General features: G+C 48.2%; 1 protein-coding gene across 1 annotated transcript; it reads right to left on the reverse strand.

The window, feature by feature from the left end:
• Positions 1-13,665: 13,665 nt before the first annotated feature.
• MRPS26 (mitochondrial ribosomal protein S26) lies at positions 13,666-15,450 on the reverse strand (the record flags this gene model as incomplete). Its single annotated transcript, XM_079784906.1, has 4 exons — positions 13,666-14,132; positions 14,781-14,904; positions 15,003-15,149; positions 15,239-15,450. 4 exons carry the CDS (start codon positions 15,448-15,450, stop codon positions 13,998-14,000), a joined length of 618 nt encoding a protein of 205 aa, XP_079641032.1. The 3' UTR covers positions 13,666-13,997.
• Between the last annotated feature and the right edge of the window lie 243 nt (positions 15,451-15,693).

Consider the following 15,693-nt stretch of genomic DNA (forward strand, 5'->3'; position numbering starts at 1 on the left):
GAGCTGGCCACAGGCTCCCCCAGCACTCTGATCAGCTGTGGACATCTTGAGCACGAGGGGACTCCCTGGGTCATAAGGCCCCAAAGGCAGAGCTGCCTGCCTTACAGCAGGATCTGCTTTGGTGTCCTCTTACCTGGGTGGCCCTCAAAGCCCACTGCCCTTCGGTCCTGGTAAATGGGTCAGAGCAGCACATTCCCATGTGGCCAATGAGGGCTCCAAATGCAGAGGTCCACCACACACTGCATCTCTCTTTCAGGGACAGAGGGTGCAAGGTACAGCAGCTTGTGCATCATTGGGGAGCGGGTGGGGCAGAAAGACGGTCTCTTTTCTCATTACTATAAGAGCAATCACAGTGATATACAATACCCAGTTGTAAGGATATACTATACTAAAAAAGAAAAAGAAAAAGAATATACTATACTGTGTTTATCCATTATTCTGTTGATGGACTTTTGGGTTGTTTCCAGGTTTGGCTATTATCTTTTGGTGGACATAGCATCATTTCTCTTGGGTGGAATTGCTAGATTCAAGACTCTGTGTGTGTTTAGCTTTTCCTACCAGCACAGTGTGAGAATTCTCTTTCACTTTGACAGGATCCAGACATGCCCCCCCCCCCCCCCCCCCCCGGCATTCCCAGAAATTTCATGGACATGCAGGGCTCTGTGTTTTCACAGGATTTATCGCCCACTTTCCAGCACACATGTTCTATAAGGCGTGATGTTACCGCCTGCCTCCTAGGCCCCACTTGTTTCCTGACTACCACAGGCTTTGGCTCTGCTCAGTGGACGGGAGTGGTACTCTGGGTCCCCACTAATTCCAGGAAGGTCTGGGTATTTTTTTTAATAGTTGCTTTTTAAAAATATATATTTTTTTATTGATTTCAGAGAGGAAGGGAGAGGTAGAGAGAGAGATAGAAACATCAATGATGAGAATCATTGATTGGCTGCCTCTTGCACACCTTCCACTGGGCATATGCCCTTGACCAGAATCAAACCTGGGACTCTTCAGTCCACAGACCATTGCTCTATCCACTGAGCCAAACCAACTAGGGTGGTCTGGGTATTTTTCTTTCCTCACTGCAGTTACACAGGTCACAAGACTCCTTGACAAATTCTAGGAAGAAGATTTATAGTGAAATATATAAGGTGATTTCTGGGTTCTTCCTTCATCTGGTGGTCTGGTTACTGAGTAAAGAACTAGCGTCTATATTGTGGTGAATCAGGCTAGGCCCCGATTCCCCACACATAGAGTAGTTTTGGACACCTAGAACAGGTGGGGTCTTAATGGGCTGCCTGACTATTTCTGTCCTGGGAGACCCATGACCAATTAGCACCTCCTGTGGATCAAACCATTCTTTTATTTTTATTTTTTAAAATATATTTTTATTTATTTCAGAGAGGAATGGAGAGGGAGAGAGAGAAATATCAATGATGAGAGAGAATCATTGATTGGCTGCCTCCCCTACTGGGGATTGAGCCCACAACCCGGGCATGTGCCCTTGACTGGAATTGAACCTGGGACCTTTCAGTCCGCAGGCTGACGCTCTATCCACTGAGCCAAGCCAGCCAGTGCCAAACCATTCTTATTAGCACAGCATATATACTCAACACAGGGCTCATAGTCCACATATACAATGAACTCTGACAAATCAACTTAAAAAGACAGCCCTGAGAAAGCCACCAAAGAAGCTATGCAATTGTCCAATAAAAACAAGGTACTTATCCCATTAGTAATAGAGAAACTAAAATTAAAACCATATTGAAATACTCACTAGAATAGCTAAAATTTAAAGGCTGGCTTTACCAAGTGATTATAGAACAGTGGGAACCTCCATACACCATTAGAGGGAGTATACCAGGTGTTCCGGTTAGGAATGGCGGATTTTGTAATAAAAAACAACATGATAATTATATGAGAAACATCAAAAGTGCTTTATTCAAAGTAATGTCCATCACTAGCTACACATTTCCCCCATCTTTCAGGTAATTTGTGGATACCGTCCCAATAGAACTTTTCTTGTTTTGAGGCAAACCATTCAGAGGCCCAATTTTCCACTCTTCGTACATTTTGGAGTGCATGTGCCATGGGTCGGAACAAGTGGTAATCTGAAGGAGCAAGGTCTTGTGAATACAGCGGGTGGGTTAATACTTCCCAGGCAAGATCTTTTAACGTGTCTTTAGCTGGTTTTGAAGTGTGTGATGGTGTGTCATCATGAAGCAAAATTACTTTGCCGTGTCTTCTGGCACATTCTGGTTGTTTCACGATCAAAGCGTGGTTTAAGTTGATTATTTGTTGTTGGTAGTGATCAGTAGTAACTGTTTCACCTGGTTTTAGAAGCTCATAATACACCACACCTTCCTGATCCCACCAATCACTTTCTGAAGCGATTTGGCCTTGCAGTCGATGTTGATGATTGACCTGGATCAACCCATGATTTTGTGCATTTGGGATTCTCAAAATTAATCCACTTTTCATCACCAGTCACAATTTGATGCAAAAAAGACTTTCTTTCGTACTGCTGAAGCAACATTTTACTGATGACTTTTTGGTTTTCCATTTGTCTTTCATTCAGTTGTGGCACCCATTTTCCTTCCTTTAAAATCTTTCCCATTGCTTGTAAATGATCGGAAATTGTTTGCTGAGCAAGGTTTAATCTTTCTGCAAGTTGTTTTTGAGTTTGACACGCATCTTCATCCAATAATGCTTGTACTTGTTGGTCTTAAAACTTTTTCGGTTGACCTGGACATTCTTTGTCTTTCACATCGAATTCATCAATTTTAAAGTGTTTAAACCAGTGTTCATAAGTATCTTGAGATGGAGCATGTTCACCATAAGTTTCCTGAAGTATTCAGCAGCACTTTTCTTCAAAATAAAGTAATGAATTAAAACTTCCCGCAAATGCTCTTTTTTGGGCACGAAATTCAACACCTTTAAGCATAAAAATATCTATGATGTTAACACCTTCAGAAAATTTGACATATGAAGTTTTGAAGCTTGCTGTCAATACAACAAAATAGCATACATATCAAATTGCAAATATATCAACATATGAGTAACTCCATCTATTGAAAAAAATCCGCATTTTTAACCGGTACACCTGGTAGGTGGCACAGCTGCTTGGGAAAGCTGTTTGGTAGTATTACTAAAGCTGAGCATATGTACACCGTGTGATCCAGCTATTCCACTCCTGAAATGCATGCATATGAGCATCAACAGACATGTCCAAGGATGTTGATCACTATGTGTCAGAGTCCAAAACTGGAAACAGCCCAGATGACCACCAGCAGCAAATTAAAATAAATTTATTCAGTAGAATACACAGTCCCCCCTTCTCTGTGGTTTTGTTTTCTGTGGTTTCCGTTACCCATGGTCAACCACAGTTAGAAATTATTAAATGGAAAATTCCAGAAATAATTCCTAAGTTTTAAAGTGTGTGCTGTTCTGAGCAGGATGACAAAATCTCAAGCCAACCTGCCCTGTTCTTTCCGGAATGTGCATGTCCCTTTGCCCAGCATGTCCCTGCTGCATGATCTGCCCACTGTTAGTCATTTAGTGGCCGGCTGGTTACCAGATTGACGGTCTGTCGTGGTATCACAGTGCTTGTGTTCAGGTAACCCCTATTTTACTTAATAATGGCCCCAAAGCACAAGCGTAGTGATGCTAGCAATTCAGATATGCCAAAGAGAAGCCATAAAGTGCTTCTTTCAAGCGAAAAGGTATGTATATATACGAAGAAAACATAGTAGATATAGGGTTTGGTACTATCTGCGGTTTCAGGCATCCAATAGGGGTCTTACAATATATTCCAGGATAAGGAGGGGAGGGGGTAATCTAGTCAAATTTATTAATCTTACATTTTACGTTTTAAAGGCCCTGTCACTGTATTGAGGAGGCTGCCATCTGTTGGAGTTAAGGGGAACTGCAGGGCAGATCTTGGCCTCCAGCAATTCATTCCCAATTTGGCTGTATTTGGCACATAATCTTTAGTCCCTGGTATGAGTTTGAGGCCATTCTCTAGTTTCATTAAAATTAATAATAATAATAATAATAATAATAATAATGGCCGCATTGAACATGTATTGAACATTTATTATCTCCAAGGCACTTAATTCAACTTTATATGAATGTTTCACTTAATTGCTACAACAGTCTTATAGGTTGATACCAGTATTTTACTGATTTTACTTTGGAGAAAACTGAGGCACAGACAGGCTAAGGAATATTTCCAAGGACTCTCAGGAAGTAAGAGGGGAGTGCACTGCTGGTGGGAATGCAAACCGGTGCAGCCACTGTGGAAAACAGTATGGAAGGTCCTAAAAAATTAAAAATGGAATTGCTTTATGACCCAAGAATTCCACTTCCAGGTATATATCTGAAGAAACAAAAAACACTAATTCGAAAGAACATATGCACTCCTATGCTTATTATGTTATTTACAATACCCAAGATACGGAAGCAGGCCAAATGCCCACCAATAGAAGAGGAGATAAAATAGCTGTGGTGTATAGATACAATGGAATATTATCTGGCCATAAAAAAAGAATAAAATGTTACCATTTGGGACAGCATGGATGAACCTAGGGGGTATTATGCTAAGTAAAATAAGTCAGACAGAGAAAGGCAAATATCATATGATTCACTTATATGTGGAATCAAAAGAGCAAGATGAACAAACAAAAGAGAAACAGACTCATAGCTACAGAGAAAACACTGATGGCTGCCAGAGGTGAAGGGATTAAGAACTACAAATTGGTATCACAGAATAGTCCCGGGGATGTAAGTGCAGCCTAGGCAACATCTTACCTAATAATAGTCAAACATGTAAATTGACTGTACCTCCGCTATGCCACCAGCCAATCAGGAGTGATATGCAAATTAACCCAACAGAGATGGTGGTTAATTTGCATAATCAGCCACCAAGTGACAGGGACGGGACACTTGCCATGGCGATGCCCCACCCCCGGTCTCTCAGGGCCTCTGGGCAACGTGGGAAGGCAGGGCCAGAGCAGAAAGAGGCAGCTCCAGAGCCTGAGCAGAAAGGGGCTGGGCTGGAGTGGAAAGGCGGTGCTGGCAGCCAGGGAAAGGAAAGCCCATTCTAGCACGAATCTTCATGCATCGGGCTTCTAGTAGCCTATAATATTGTAATACCTATGCACAGTGCCAGGTGGGCGCCTGAGCTATTGGGGGACCACTGTGTAAAGTATGATTGTCTTACCCCTATGCAGTACCTATAAAACTATTACAAAATAATATTGAATGTAACCTGATAAAAAAAAAGAAAAAGGGACAGAGCACAAGGCTCCGTCTAGGCTCCATCCTTCAGGACTGGACTCAGCTCTTAGGGACTTGGTTTGCCTCTGAGGATCTTGGTGCCGCACTTTGGGTCTGGGCTCAACTCTTCCGGGATAGGTTTGGCTGTTTGGTGCTAGGGTATCTGCTGGGGTCTAGCTTCCCCTTTTTAGGCCTCGACTTGACTCCTTGGGGCTACCCTAGGCTCTTAGGGGCCAGGCTGCAACCTTTTGGATGGGCTCAGCTGTTCAGGGCTAGGCTCTGCCCTATGGGACTTGGCCCCGCCCTCGGAGGTAGGCTCTGCTCTTAGGCACTAGGGTCATCCCTTCAGGACTAGCTGCAGTGCTTAGAGCTAGGCTCAGCCCTCCCCGGCTAGACTCGGCTCTTAGGGGTTCCCTCAGCTCTTTGGGGTTAGCTCTGCTTTTGGGGGTACGCTCGGCTGTTCTGGGCAAAGCACATCTCTGAAGAGAGCTGAGCTTAGCCCAGAAGAATGGGGCCTATCTCTCTACTGGTATAAATAAGCAAAGAAGTGAAGCATTCCTTAACAGAGCAGAGGGCTCTGAGGACCTAGGCTCCGCCCTTCAGGACTGGGCTGGGCCCTTAGGGACTTAGTTCACTCTGAGGGGCTTGGCTCCCCGCTTTGGGTCTGGGCTCAACTCTGCTGGGTTAGGTTGGGTTATTCCGGGCTAGGGTCATCCGTTGGGGACTAGCTTTCCCTCTTTAAAAAAAGGAAAAAAAAAATAAAAAAGGAAGAGGGGAAATTGAGATTCAAACCCAGGCAGATTATACCAGGCTTCTAATCACTATCCAAAGTGCTTTATCTATTTTCAGTTTATTCCTATGGATTTCTGGAGTGAAGCAGTGAGTAGGGCAATCATGTAAACATTCCATTTCTCTTGGAGATTTCTTTACAAGGTCTTATGTTATTTCTATAACTAGAGGCCCAGTGCACAAAATTTGTGCCAGGTGGTCCCTCAGCCTGGCCTGTGCCCTTGGGGGATGTGCGACTGATGGCTTAGACCCACTCCCTAAACTGGCAGTTGGACATCCTTAGTGCTGCCACAGAGGTGGGAGAGGCTCCCGCCACCACTGCTGTGTTCACCAGCCGTGAGCCTGGCTTCTGGCTGAGCAGCGCTCCCCCTGTGGAAGCGCACTGACCACCAGGGGGCAGCTCCTGCATGGAGTGTCTTCCTCCTGGTGGTCAGTGCGCATCATAGCGACTGGTCTTTCTGCCATTTGGTCAATTTGCATATTAGCCTTTTATTATCTACTAGAGGCCTGGTGCACAAATTTGTGCATGGGTGGGGTTCCTTGGCCTGGCCAGTGATCGGGTTTGATCAGGGCCGGCCAGCACCAGGGAGGGGCCGTGGGAGGTTGGCTGGCCTCAGGAGGTTGGCTGTGGGAGTTCACTGACCACCAAGGGGCAGCTCCTGCATGGAGCGTCTTCCCCCTGGTGGTCAGTGTGCATCATAGCAACCGGTCAATAGGTCATTTGGTTGTTCAGTGGCTTAGGCTTTTATATACATAGACTAGAGGCCCGATGCATGAAATTCATGCAAGAGTAGGCCTTCCTTCCCCTGGCTGCCGGCACTGGCTTCCCTCTGGCACCCAGGACCCGGGCTTCCCTCTGGCTGCTGGCAGGCACCCGAGACATGGGCTTCCCTCACAGCCCTGGCTTCGTCCAGAAGGTCGTCTGGAAGGACGTCTGGTCTAATTAGCATATTATGCTTTTTTTAATCCTGGACGTCCTTCCGGACGAAGCCATGGTGATGGGGGCTGAGGAAGAGGCAGCTGCAGTGGAGGGCGGGGGCCGAGGCAGAGGTGGCCACTGCTGCGGCGGGGGCCGAGCCCCTTGCACGAATTTTGTGCATCGGGCCTCTAGTATAGGATAGACTCACAAAAGGGCTCAGGAAGCCATGAGGGATATCTGTCAGGTCCAGTCACTCCCAAATCGGTTTCTCCCACCCATAAGAGAAGTTAGTATATTTGCAAAGAGCATCCAAAAACAAACACACACTTAAATTTCACCAGGCCAGGAAGTAACTGAAATCCTGGAAATTTGTTATTTAAATTTTTTTTCTCGGGTTCTGAATGTCACAGTAGCAATAAAATCTTCAGAGGAAAAGACCATGTGTCTTGCTCTAGCCAGTTTGGCTCAATGGGTAAGTGTCAGCCCAGGGTCTGAAGGGTTCTGGGTTCAATTCCGACCAAGGGCACGTACCTCTGTTCACTCTCTCTAAAAATCAATGGAAAAATACCCTTGAGTGAGGATTAACAACAATAACAAAAAGACCAAGTGTCTCACACAAGGAAATGGCAATCCTGACAAATGATGATAAAAGGGGATGTAGACCAACTTATAAACTGCTGTTTTCAAATATATTTATTTTTTTAAATATATTTTATTGATTTTTTTACAGAGAGGAAGGGAGAGGGATAGAGAGTTAGAAACATTGATGAGAGAGAGAAACATCAATCAGCTGCCTCCTGCACACCCCCTACTGGGGATGTGCCCGCAACCAAGGTACATGCCCTTGACCGGAATCGAACCCGGGACCCTTCAGTCTGCAGGCTGACGCTCTATCCACTAAGCCAAACCGGTTTCGGCGTATATTTTAATGGTAACTTTTGCCAAATGTTAACTTGGAGATATTTTACATAAAACCTCACTTTACAAATACAGTTTGTCTATTATTAACACTTGGAATTAAACTATATTTATTTTTAGACAAAATTACATTTAAAAGTATCAGAATGGCCCTGGTTGGTTTGGCTCAGGGGATAGAGCATTGGCCTGCAGACTGAAGGGTCCTGGGTTCGATTCTGGTCAAGGGCACATACCTCCATTGCAGGCTTGATCCCTAAATCCCCAGCCCTGGTTGGGGCTTGTGTGGGAGGCAACCAATCACTGTGTTTCTCTCATATCGATGTTTCTCTCTCTCTGTCTCTTACCCTCCCTTCCAATCTCTCCAAAAATCAATGGAAAAATACCTTTAGATGAGGATTAACAATAAAAAATGTTAAAAAATGTATCAGAATATTTTTCAAATTAAAAGACGCGAGTGATAGGCTATGTTTGTAGTTACAGATAACTTTTGTAGATTTTCAGAAAGTATAAATCCCAAATTGTCAACATATATTAGTCTCAAATTTCATTTCATCTTCTTAGTCTAAAAGTCCCCATAAAACAATTCTATCCCACTCTAAATACTGTAAATTGTGAGAAACAGTGCTTCTAAAAAATCAATTTATATGGTTGTTCATCCAAAGCCTACAGCTCCACAGGACTTCCTTGCCACCTGGCTTCTATTATGGCAACACCCTAGGAGTCACCGGCACAAGATTTGTTGTTGAGGCCAGAGGGAGGGCAAACCCTCGGCCCTCTGCTTCTGAGGTCTGAGGACTTGTGGCAGCGGCAGCGGCAGCGGCAGCGGTGGATGAGTGTGGTCAGTGGTGGTGGATGAGTGTGGTCGGGGTTCAGGCAGGGGCTGTGGGGTTCCTTCCAAGAGCAGCAGTGGGTCAGCCAGCACCTTGCGGGCTCTGGCACTGACAGCAAAGGTGTGTGCGTCATGGTTGACATTTATACCTCAGTTATGAATTTCCCAGACACAAAATCCCACTCTCAGACCATCTCTCTCCCTCAGTGGCTAGTATTTAAAAGGAAAAATAAAACTGTGAAATGGGAGAGATTAACTGGGGGAATTTACACTGAGTGGCCAGATTCTTATGATCTCTGAACGCATAATAATCTGGCCACTCAGTGTATATCCTATATAATAAAAGGCTAATATGCAAATTGTCCCCTCAACCAGGAGTTCGACCAGCAGGCAGGCCAGCCAACCGCCCATGTTCCCTCCCCCTGGCCAGGCTGGCTGGACCCCACCCATGCACGAATTCATGCACCAGGCCTCCGATACACACACACACACACACACACACACACACACACACACACTGAGTGGCCAGATTATTATGCGTTCAGAGATCATCATAATCTGGCCACTCAGTGTATATGCATTGCCCATGGACACAGAGAATAGTGTGGTGAAGGCCTGGGAGGGGTGGGGGTGGGGTGGAGTGGGGTCAATGGGGAAAAAAGGGGGCATCCATAATACTTACAACAATAAAGATAAATTTTTAAAGAAGTGTGAAATAGCCCTAGCCGGTTTGGCTCAGAGGATAGAGTATTGACCGGTGGGCTGAAGGGTCCTGGGTTTGATTCTGGTCAAGGGCACAAGCCTGGGTTTCGAGTTTGATCCCCAGTAGGGGGTGTGCAGTCAATCAACGATTATCTCTCATCATTGATGTTTCTATCTCTCTCTTCCCTCTCACTTCTCTCTGAAATCAATAAAAAAATATTACAGAAAAAAAGAAGTGTGAAATATAGGCTCCCCTTTGGAGCATGCCTACGCCCTTCTCCCCTCTCTGCTGTGCACCTCCTAAACCCTATGGTCCCCAGGAGACTGGCAACCAGGGGAGCAGTGGGTGGGGCCAGCTTGTTTCAAGCTAATCCCCTGAGCCTGTCTCCAAGGCCCCTTTTCTCTTACTCTCCAGTGAGCCAATAGCAGCCCCACCTTGGATCACTTCTGTCACTGGGACATTTCTCAGTGAGCCAAGCAGTGCCTCCTGGTCTCCCTCCTGCTGCTTCTGTCCTAGGCCTCCCTTGTTTTAATGAACGTACTCTCAGCAAGTGTGAAAGGTAACACAACTTCCCAAAGACTGTCAATGACCTAACTGTGCTTTGCCCTCGGCGAGGGGCAATGCCCAAACATTTGGGGGAAAGTATTGGATATGTGACCCACAGAGCCACTGTGGAGTACAGGAGAGGGGGGTCTGTGCAGCTCTGAGCTCCTGCAGGTCACTCCACTGCCTTTTGTGGCAACACAGTGGGATCCTTCCTTACAGGTTCTTGACCTCAAGGCCTTGTAAACTTAACTATGAATTTGATCCAGACGCTGTTCTGTTTCTTGACATGGATGCTCCCTTCAAAATAACTCATTAAGCTTCAAATTTATGCTTTAAGCACTTACCTCTACAGAGGAAATATTCACCATGGAAGAAATGACCAGCATCATCACCAGGCCTGTCTTTCTCAGGATTTGGGGATTGCAAACATTGCTTTTGGCTTGGGCAGGGAAAAAAAGTTCCAAGCTTGACTCTTCCTGCCAGAATTGCCCACATTTCAGCAGTGAACTGGGCTTGTTTCCTAGGTATTTATTTCACTTCTACACTTACGTCAGGGAAATAACCACAGGTTAAGTTCAGGGGGAACTTGTGTGTGTGGTGATAACATTAAGATTTACTTTCTTAGCGACTTTCAAGCACACAATACAGTGTTGTTAACTAGAGTCACCATGCTATACTTAGATCCCCAGAATGTATTCATCTTATAACTGGAAGTGTGTACTCTTTGACCAACATTCCCCATCTCCATACCCTGACAACCACCATTTTGTTTCTATGAGTTTAACTTCAACCTAATCTACAAGGCTCTGTGCTCTGGCTCATGCTCTCCTCTCTAGCATCATAGCTCACTGAAGCCAGCTCTTCTATCTTATGCTCACATAACTATGAAGTACCGAGTCCTTCTAATGTTCCCTAGCACTGTGCCTGACTCACGTGGCTCCCCTTTGAGTGCCTGCACCACCTTTACTTCCTGATGAATACCAGCACATTCTCTAGGCTTACCTCAGGCCTCTTCTCCCCCATTGACCAGCATCCCGGCTCCCTGTTGTCCCATCCAATTTTCAGTCCCACCCTTCTTTATAAACCTGTTTTACTCCACAAAGACTTTTACCATAGCACCTAAAAGCTTTATTGCATTTACTTGTGTCAACTGAAGGTCACTGCAGGCAATTCAATGCTAATAGGAATCCCAATTTCCATGTGGTGAGGGGAGAGATACTTTATTCCGTGCAAACAGTTCAATTGTGAGATAGCTCCAGCGCGGCTGTGGCTGTGAGGTGGCTCCAGAGAAGCCCAGTGTTATGGCTCAGGTGTTACAGGTTCAGCCCAGTGAGACAGCTCTGCTCCTGTGTTGTAGCTCAGCCAACACTGCAGCTCTGGTCGGGTAACACAATCTTCAATAGCAAACTGAAAGTGTGCTCTCTCAGGGGGAACTTGTACAAAGATTCCAAGGAATATTGTGTACCTGTGACTGTATTCCATGCAGAAAATTGGGAGTATACTGGAAAACCCTGGGAATGACTTCAGGCTTACTTAGGCCCGGTGTGGTCTCCATGACGGAGTAGATTAAGCAGGCACCCAGCACCCATCCATGAGTCAAATATTCTTCTCTTTTCCTGTCTACACCACAAGCAGTTCTCCTTCACCTGGCAGTACATCACCACCACCCAGTCCACGTGGTGAACAACTCTAGTTTTGTACAACTTCATCTTCAAGACCCTGACTACCCACCCCAGGACATCACGGTGGTCCACTTCACTGATGTACTGCTACTTAGCCCGGAGAATTGGAAGGGGGAATCCAGCTGTCCTGGTAACATCTATGCTTAATGGGGGAGATAAATCCTGGGGGGAAAGTGCCTACCCAGCAAAGTTCCTGGGGGTAAAGAAAAAATATCTGATTTTTTTTTGACTATCGGTGGATAAAAACGAAGTTTGGTTTAGAGGTGGCTCTGCACGACCCACTGGTATCAGCAGTGAACATCAAGGAGTGACAGCCCCATGCAGGAAACTCAACAGCAGTGAAGGGAAAGCAGCCCAAAGGCAGAACTTCAAGAACGTATCACACCGTCGCCTCCACTTAAAGACCGATGACTTGTGTCTACACCCTGAATCAGAGGGGGAGGGACTTGGGAGAATGAAACTGGATTTCCTCACACAGGCCCAGGGTCCATGTGAAAGCTCACCAAGGCTCCCACGGTAGGGGACCAGACGGTCTGTCCACTCCTCACCATCAAGTCCAAGACTGTGGGGACAGGTGCCAATCCACGGCCCCCAATGTGTGCCCCTCAGCTCACCCCAGAAGTCATGTTGAGCATCTGAAAGGACTCCACTGTGCTGTGTCCATGTTTAATACCAACCAGGGAAAAGAAAGGCTATTACCAGCCTGAGGAAGGAGGCTACTGCTCCGAGGGGTACAATGCCCTGATGGGGGCAGGGGTGCAAGGCACAATGATAACCACTGGCTCTATGCTTATACCTGTTACCTGTGTCCTCACCTGAATGTGGGGGGTTGCCCATATTTTCTAAAAGGTTTTCATTTCTTGGGTGTTCCCAGACCCTCTCTACAATGTGGGAGTTCAGGAAAAGCAGCTGGGATTCTGTCCTCTGTGGTAACTGGGCAAGTTCAAGTGAATGGTGGCAACGGGGCTGCAGCTCTGGCTCGGAGAAACAGCTCTTCAACCTCATCCCAGATGTTGCTTGAGAGCTTGAGCTTGTATGAACAGGGCAATGGATCTATATGTTCACTTATTCAATCTTGTGAACTTTAACCACAAGTATTTTTGGTACTCTCAGGGTTTGATCCAAGTGCTTGACAAATTACACTGACCTTGTAATCCCTGTATCAACCAGGCCTTCCCTGCCAGCACCCATCTGCTGGGTGGTCCAAGGAGGCTGGTAGTGCCAGGATAGATGCAGGTCACTGAGGCCATGGGTGGAAAGGGCTACTAGAAGAAACAGGGTCTCCACCTTGCCTTCTGTGTCTTGAGCCACCAGATCCTGGACAGCAGAGCCCATGGTCAAGCAGAAACAGGTGTTCGGCCAATGGCCGGCTTGTGTCTCAGGTACCATGTGATAGCTGCTCCTGGCTGGAGCCCTAAAACCCTAGGTCAGAGGTCAGCAGGCTTCTTCTGTAAAAGCCATGGAACAGCCCTAGCCCAGTGGTCGGCAAACAGCGGCCGGGGTTTGCCGCTCTGTTGACTAATGAGTTTGCCGACCACTGCGTTAAGGCATTACCCTTACCCAGAAGTTTTTACTTTAGGTTAAAGACATTAGTACATTATTAAAATGTTTTTTAAGTGTTTTTCCCTAAGGCAGTGATCGGCAAACCGCGGCTCGCGAGCTGCATGTGGCTCGCGAGCCGCAGTTTGCCGACCACTGCCCTAGCCAGTTTGGCTCAGTGGATAGAGTGTCAGCCTGAGGACTGAGGGGTCCCAGGTTCGATTCTGATCAGGGGCATATGCCTGGGTTGCAGGCTCAGTCCCCAGTAAAGGGCATGCGGGAGGCAGCTGATCAATGATTCTCTCTCATCATTGATGTTTCTCTCTCTCTGAAATCAATAAAAATATATATCTTTTTTAAAAAAGCCATATTAACAAGTATTTTAGACTTTGCAAGTCATATATGGTTCCTGTTGCAACTAATCATCTCTGCCATCGTAGCATCCAAGTAGTCAATGAATGGGTGTGGCTGTATTCAAACAAACCTTTATTTACAAAAACAGGTAGTAGACCAGATTTGGCCCATTTGCCAACCACTGACCACCCTCGAGGATACTCAGGAGATGACCCCACGACTATGGTCCAGTCTGCCCCTCTGTGAGATGGAAACCTTAGTGCTGTGCTGACAGTTGTACAGGGGGCAGAGAAGGGCACTGATCAAGTGGTGGGTGCAGAGGTCAAAACAAGAGGGCCACATGGAATAGGCTGAGCTTCCTTCTTCAGAAGAAACACCACTGTTTTATCCCAGGTCACACCCGTATACACACACAGTCCCTGGGCAGGCACTGTCCTTACCGGGCCCTTAGTTGCCCTTGTGCTGTGGCCTGACCACCTGTCCCTCTTTGGTGATGGCCCAGTTGTAGCTCTTTGGGGAGTCCAACGCTTCTTCTATCCGAGCATCCAGGTTCTCTCGGGTGATGAAGGTTTTTGCATCCTCCTATTGAGAGAGAAGGCCAGCTGAATGGGAGCCCTCAGCACAGGCCAGGCTGCCCACACTGCCTGCTGGCCTTTAGCCCACTGACAGAGAGCTCCAGCTCTCCCCTGGGAAGGATGCTTGGAGCCCAGGTCCTCTTTGAGTGCCTCGCTGACTTGCCAGCAGCCTTGTCACATTCCTCTTTCTTAATCATCCACTGGACAGCTCTGCCAGAACCACAGCACACCAGCTGTGACAATTTACCTCTTAGTCTCTCTCAAACTCCTCCTCCTCCCTCCATTACTTTAATTCAAGCCTCATCCATTCTTGCTGGGTCACTCCTGCCAACCTAGCCAAAATATTTACCCCTTCAGTGACACCACCCAAAAGACAAAATACAAACTCTTTGTGGAGTTCAGGGGTCCCTCCCTCAGACACCAGTTTACCACCCACTAGCTACTTGGACACTTTACAATGTCAACTCTCACTCCAGGTCTCTGTGCCTGCCAGGCACTCTCCCGGCACTCCTCTCCCAAATCCTCACCTGCTCTCCCAAGACTGCCCTCTCCATTTGCACGTAGCCGGTGTCCCACCTCGCCGCACCCAGGGCTCTGCCGGCCTCCCAGGGTGAGCTCCCGGCCTCCAGCCCCGCCCCGTGGAGACGCGACCCACCTGCAGCTGCAGCACTTCTTGCTCCTTGAGCTCCATCCAGGCCTGTCTCTCTCGGGCCTTCCGGGCCTTCTCCTCGGCCTGCAGCTGCTCCTGCTCCCGCGCCTCCTGCTGCAGCCTCGCTATCCTGGGAGGAGCAAGAGGCCGAGACTGAGCGGGCTGGGTTCCCGCGGGCCAACCAGGTGGCCCGGCCCCGCCCCGCCCCGGCCCAGCCGCCCGTCTCACCGCAGCTCGTGCAGCCGCTGGTTCTCCGCCCGATTCCAGGCCATCAGCTCGCGGTGCTCAGTGGCGTCCTCCAGCGCCTTGCGCTCCGCCAGGACCCCGGCCCGCGCCTCGTGCATCTTCCTCCGCACCTCGGACACGAACTGCAGCCTGTCAGAGACGCGCCCAAGGTCGGCACCCTCAGCCCGCCCACCCCGACACTCCCGGCGGCCGCCTCCCTGGCCATCCGTCCCACACACCTGAGGGCGCGCACGATCTGGCGGTACTGCCGGTAACGCTCCGTCAGCACGAACAGCTCCGCAGGGTCCACCGCGGGCGGGGTCGCCACGCGCCCGATCTTGGACTTGGCCGGCGGGTCGTAGCGGGTCTTGCGGCCTCGCACGAGCAGCAGCAGCGGGGCCGGGGGCCCGCACAGGGGCCGCGCGCCCAGGTAACTCAGCGGGCGCAGCATGACCGAGGCCGCCTCGCGTCCGGCGCGCCGCAGGGCATCACGGGAGCCCGGAAGCGGCCGCGGGGCACCACGGGACGTGAAGTCCAAGGTCTATCCTTCCACACAGTACCGGGGAGCCCACTCCAACGGCGCTCAAGGCCCTGGCAAAGTCTGCCGTCGTCCCCCGCCACGGGCTCTGGCTGCGCCCTTCCTGCGGGGCCCGATCACGTCCGCGCCCCTTCCGTTTGCGGGCCGGGTCCGCGT

Source organism: Cnephaeus nilssonii (assembly GCF_951640355.1).
Source record: "Cnephaeus nilssonii genome assembly, chromosome: 11".
NCBI lineage: Eukaryota > Metazoa > Chordata > Mammalia > Chiroptera > Vespertilionidae > Cnephaeus > Cnephaeus nilssonii.